The sequence below is a fragment of the Engraulis encrasicolus genome, chromosome 21 (genome assembly GCF_034702125.1).
Source record: "Engraulis encrasicolus isolate BLACKSEA-1 chromosome 21, IST_EnEncr_1.0, whole genome shotgun sequence".
Lineage (NCBI taxonomy): Eukaryota > Metazoa > Chordata > Actinopteri > Clupeiformes > Engraulidae > Engraulis > Engraulis encrasicolus.
This window is the reverse complement of record NC_085877.1, coordinates 46,651,350-46,656,349: the sequence shown is the minus strand read 5'-3', so window position 1 is coordinate 46,656,349 and position 5,000 is coordinate 46,651,350. Positions and strand designations below refer to the sequence as shown.

Sequence of the window (5,000 nt, the reverse complement as noted above, 5' to 3'; positions counted from 1 at the left end):
TTCCCGCCTTTCGTAAAGTCTTCACGAAAATAATAGATTAATTTTCACACTGCCTATTCACTTGAATTGCCCGACTGTTGCCTAGCGACCCACTAGTTTGATGCCCTTTCGGTAGCCTACCGTCACATGGTAATCAAACATTTCAAACAAGCAATTTAGGGTTAGGTTTAGGGTCAAGGTTAGGGTTAAGGTTAGGGTTAGGTTTAGGGTTAAGTAGGGTTAAGGTTAGGGTTAGGTTTAGGTTTAGGTTTAGGGGACATAAGGCGTAAGTACCGAAAGGGCGTCGAATTAGTGAGTCCCGAGTGTATCAGCAGTGTTCTGTCAGCACCCCCTCCCCGCCCCTGCAGACGTTTGGATAACCCAAAGCAGCAGTGGGGCAATTCAAGTGAATAGGCAGCGTGGAAGCGTGGAAATTAATCTATTATTTTCGTGAAGACTTTACGAAAGGCGGGCAATAACGTGAATGCACCACGAAAATTACTCTATTATTTTCGTGAAGACTTTACGAAAGGCGTGAGATAGGGCTCATATATAATTTTACAAGCTTTCTGATGTATATATTTTTGTATGCCATTCTAACTTTCTATAACTTTAACAATGTTGTTATTCCATGATTTTCAAACTCTTAACTAGCCACCAGACATACTTTGACTTTTGCCAAATACCTTACCTGTTCAATGATGGCTTTGATTTATGTGCTACATTCCAGTTGAAGTACCTCAACAACAATCCCTCAGGTTGTGTTCATTGCATTGTCTAGCTAGCGCTAGGTTACCTTGCCGTTGAGAGCTTTGGTTTATATCAGGGGTCGGGAACCTTTTTGGTGGAGAGAGCCATGTGGTTTATGTAATCTTGTGTAATATTATGCAGCCAGCATTAGCTCACCTGAGCGATCAGGTCTGCGGTTTATGTAATCTTGTGTTATACTATGCAGCTAGCATTAGCTCACCTGAGCGATCAGGCCTGTGGTTTATGTAATCTTGTGTTATATTATGCAGCTAGCATTAGCTCACCGGAGTGATCAGACCTGTGGTTTATGTAGTCTTGTGTAACATTATGCAGTTAGCATTAGCTCACCTGGGCGATCAGGCCTGTGGTTTATGTAGTCTTGTGTAATACTAAGCAGCTAGCATTAGCTTACCTGTGCGATCAGGTCTGCGGTTTATCTAATCTTGTGTAACATGCAGCTAGCATTAGCTTACTCAAGCGATCAGGCCTGTGGTTTATGTAATCCTGTGTAATATTATGCAGCCAGCATTAGCTCACCTGAGCGATCAGGTCTGCGGTTTATCTAATCTTGTGTAACATGCAGCTAGCATTAGCTTACCTGGGCGATCAGGCCTGTGGTTTATGTAATCTTGTGTAATACTATGCAGCTAGCATTAGCTCACCTGGGCGATCAGGCCTGTGGTTTATGTAATCTTGTGTAATACTATGCAGCTAGCATTAGCTCACCTGAGCGATCAGGCCTGTGGTTTATGTAATCTTGTGTAATATTATGCAGCTAGCGTTTGCTCACCGGAGTGAGCAGGCCTGTGCTTTATGTAATATTGTGTAATACTATGCAGCTAGCATTAGCTCACCTGGGCGATCAGGCCTGTGGTTTATGTAATCTTGTGTAATACTATGCAGCTAGCATTAGCTCACCTGGGCGATCAGGCCTTTTCGGCTGCGTCGGGCGTGGTGGAAGCGCTTGATGAAGAGGGCGAGGAACTGGCGTCTGATGAGGCTCCAGCCGGAGATCACAGAGGAGCCTTTGCCGTTGAGGGTCGCCGCACTGTCCCAGTCTAAAAGGCAGAGCAAGAGGAAACAATGGAAATAAGTAAACAAGTAGTAACAATGTATATGTAGTAACTCACTGCACTGTCCCAGTCTAAAAGGCAGAGCAAGAGGAAACGCAAGAGGAAACAATGTAAATAAGTAAATAAGTAGTAACAATGTAAATAAGTAAATAAGAAGTAACAATGTATACGTAGTAACTCACTGCACTGTCCCAGTTTAAAGTCAGAGCAAGAGGAAACAATGTAAATAAGTAAATAAGTAGTAACAATGTATACGTAGTAACTCACTGCACTGTCCCAGTCTAAAGTCTAAAGTCAGAGCAATAGGAAACATACAATGAATCTGTATGTTAACACAACATGATGTATTTGAAATCACACAATAGTTGTTGTTTTTTTAAGTTTGGGATAATTTGGACTTGGGCAGGGTGAACTCAAACATAGGATTAGCCTTTTCATGTATGAAAATAAAATCCAATTACTATGAATACTTTGATGGTGGTAATACATATTCATGAAAAAGGCAACATTTGTGAATGAGCTGCATGAATACTTGAAATACACTATTAAAATAATATATGATAATATAGTAACACTTTATTTTAGGGATACATCTATAAGCACTAATACATACAATGTTAATGCCTGCATAAGTAACTTGTAAGGCATGTACTAAGCAAACACTAACCAGTCCCTCCAGGATTTTGCACTGGGATTTTGTGATTTTTGCGGTCAAAATGCCTGATTTTGTGGTGGCATTTTCTCATTTTTTGCAAAGATTTTGCGGCATTTTCTCATTTTTTGCAAAGATTTTGCATCCCTTTCTGGGTTTTTTTGGTAACTGAAAACCACAATCAGTCTAAGCAGGCTTAAGACAAAAGAGAGAGAGATTCGGAAACACACTTCCAATATGATAGAATAATAAAATATTGCCAAAAACTGTCAGAGCGTCTTATTAGCCAGTGCGTCCAATGTGTAAAAAAAATCATGGCCGCGACACTCATAAATCTCTGTCGATATTTTAGAACGACTTCGGGGGAAAACGGGACAGCGCGTTATGAAAAAATACTTGTGGGTATAGCCTACCACTAGGCCTAATGAAGAGCGTCGCGGGGTAGGCTACAGTAGCCAGGCTGTATGCAAGCGTTACAATGTCACCTGTTGGAAGACGCGTCTCTCTCTCTCTCTCTCTCTCTCTCTCTCGTGCTCGTATTGCAAGCTGTTGCATATTATTTGCTTGATGCAAAGTTGTGATGGCATACACGCTCTCGTTGACATGGTTGTGTGCATGGTTGCATGGATTCGCAAGACTTTATTGCAATAACACAGTGAAAGCGTGGAAGGGCCGTTCACTTCCTATCTCGGTGTCCTTGACTGAAACAAGTTGCAAAACTCCACACTTCCGAAACCTTTGCGATCGGCACTACAGTGATTGTTATCAGAAGGCTTGTGCCTACGCATAGACATAGACCCTTAAATTACAATCATTAGCGAACATTGAAAAAAGATCAGACAACGACCGTCGGGTAGCATGCTCATGAAAGCGACAGGGGAGAGTGGAGAAGTTCCGCAAACATAGCCTAAAGTAAGATGTTTGCTACTGTGCGACAGCACCGCCACTATTTCATGACTGCATACACTTCTTCGTCATGGATAAATGGGCAACAATACTTTTTCCACCCAGGATTGCACTGAAAAGTAGGCTACTGCTGTTTAAAAAAAGGTCATGAGTGTGCAGCACCGACGCCTGCGTGTATGTGTGAGGGAGGGGAGGAGAGACGAGGAACAGCTGAGGGTCGCGACTTCCGAAATAGCAGGCAATTCTTTTAACAAAAATGCTTCGTATTGGTTTTCGTCTCCGGTGGTATTGTAGTCACATTTTTATTTTTTTGACGAAAATATAAATCAATAAACTCCACAGAATGTTGAAATTTTGCGGGAAAAATGCGGCTTTACAGGAATTACGCGGCATCGTGAAATTATGCGGAATATCATTGAATTTGCATGAATCCACGCGATCGCTGAATCGCGAAAAACTGGAGGGACTGACTAAGTCCTACTAAGTCCTTACTAAGGTTTAATTGGTAATAAATCCCGTATTGTGCATGAACAAGACATTCGCGAATACATGCCTAACAAATGCTTGATTTTGCTTTGTACATACCTTACAAGTTACTTATACAGGCACATTGTATGTATTAGTGCTAATAGACGTATCCCTAAAATAAATTGTTACCGATAATGTATATTATAATATATCATATAATGATTAAATATAATAATATAATAAATAATGTAATAAATAGTAATATTACACGGTACACCTTTAATTTGTCGAATGCAGTGATTCTCAAACTTGTTCAGACCGAGGACCACTTTGTCCCCCCAAACATTTTCGGGACCAACTGTCAACTGAATTGACAGTTGACTGGTGCTAATTTGACACTGTTAATTTTGATGCAGATCACTTACTTTTTATTCACATTTACAAGGCTGTCTTATTGACGAGAAAATATGACTTCAGACATGTTTGGCTTTGTAATAGCCTAATCTTGCAAAATATAGCCTTCTGCTAGCTTGTCTTAGAAAAGTAGAAATCCCCTTGCGGACCACCTGAGCTCTGTCGCGGACCACCAGTGGTCCCCGGACCACACTTTGAGAATCACTGGTCTAATGGATAACTTCCCAGTTGTTGACAGTGATTTAGGCAAAAAAAGGCACACTCAACAATGCTGTGCGAGTAAGAACACGGGGAAGACAGAAGAGCAAGATGGGACTAAATATTTATTTTTCATATCTCTCAGGGGCTGAGACAGCCCAGACGCTGAGAATCTAATGCTATTATCTGACAATGAGGTATTGAATAATTTTGAAAAAGGATGACAACCGTCTGCCTGGTACCGCGCCTGTCAGAAAGTAAGCTGAGCTCAAACAACTGAAACAGGATTTCATCAAGACTAAATGGGATGGGAGATAACTGAGTAATCACCGCTAACAATGACGGCTGGCTGCCGAGTGTATCTGCCGATTCTGACACAGTCGCACGCATACACGCGCACACGCGCACATACACACAGACCACACACACGCAAACACACACACACGCAAACACTCATAGTCTGTAGCCTGTCTCTTTGCTGACATGTAAGGACGCACGCCCACTCACACACACACAGACACACACAGACACACATACACAGACACACACACACACACACA

The 5,000-nt window shown here is 41.7% G+C and overlaps 1 protein-coding gene across 1 annotated transcript in view; it reads right to left on the bottom strand.

Annotated features, from left to right (window-relative positions):
- Positions 1 to 5,000, bottom strand: part of LOC134437447 (phospholipid-transporting ATPase ABCA1-like) — a 633,180-nt gene that overhangs the window by 294,901 nt on the left and 333,279 nt on the right. The window contains exon 27 of the mRNA XM_063186937.1: positions 1,648 to 1,787. Coding sequence (XP_063043007.1) covers positions 1,648 to 1,787 — 140 coding nt within the window. The remainder of the gene's footprint in view (positions 1 to 1,647; positions 1,788 to 5,000) is intronic.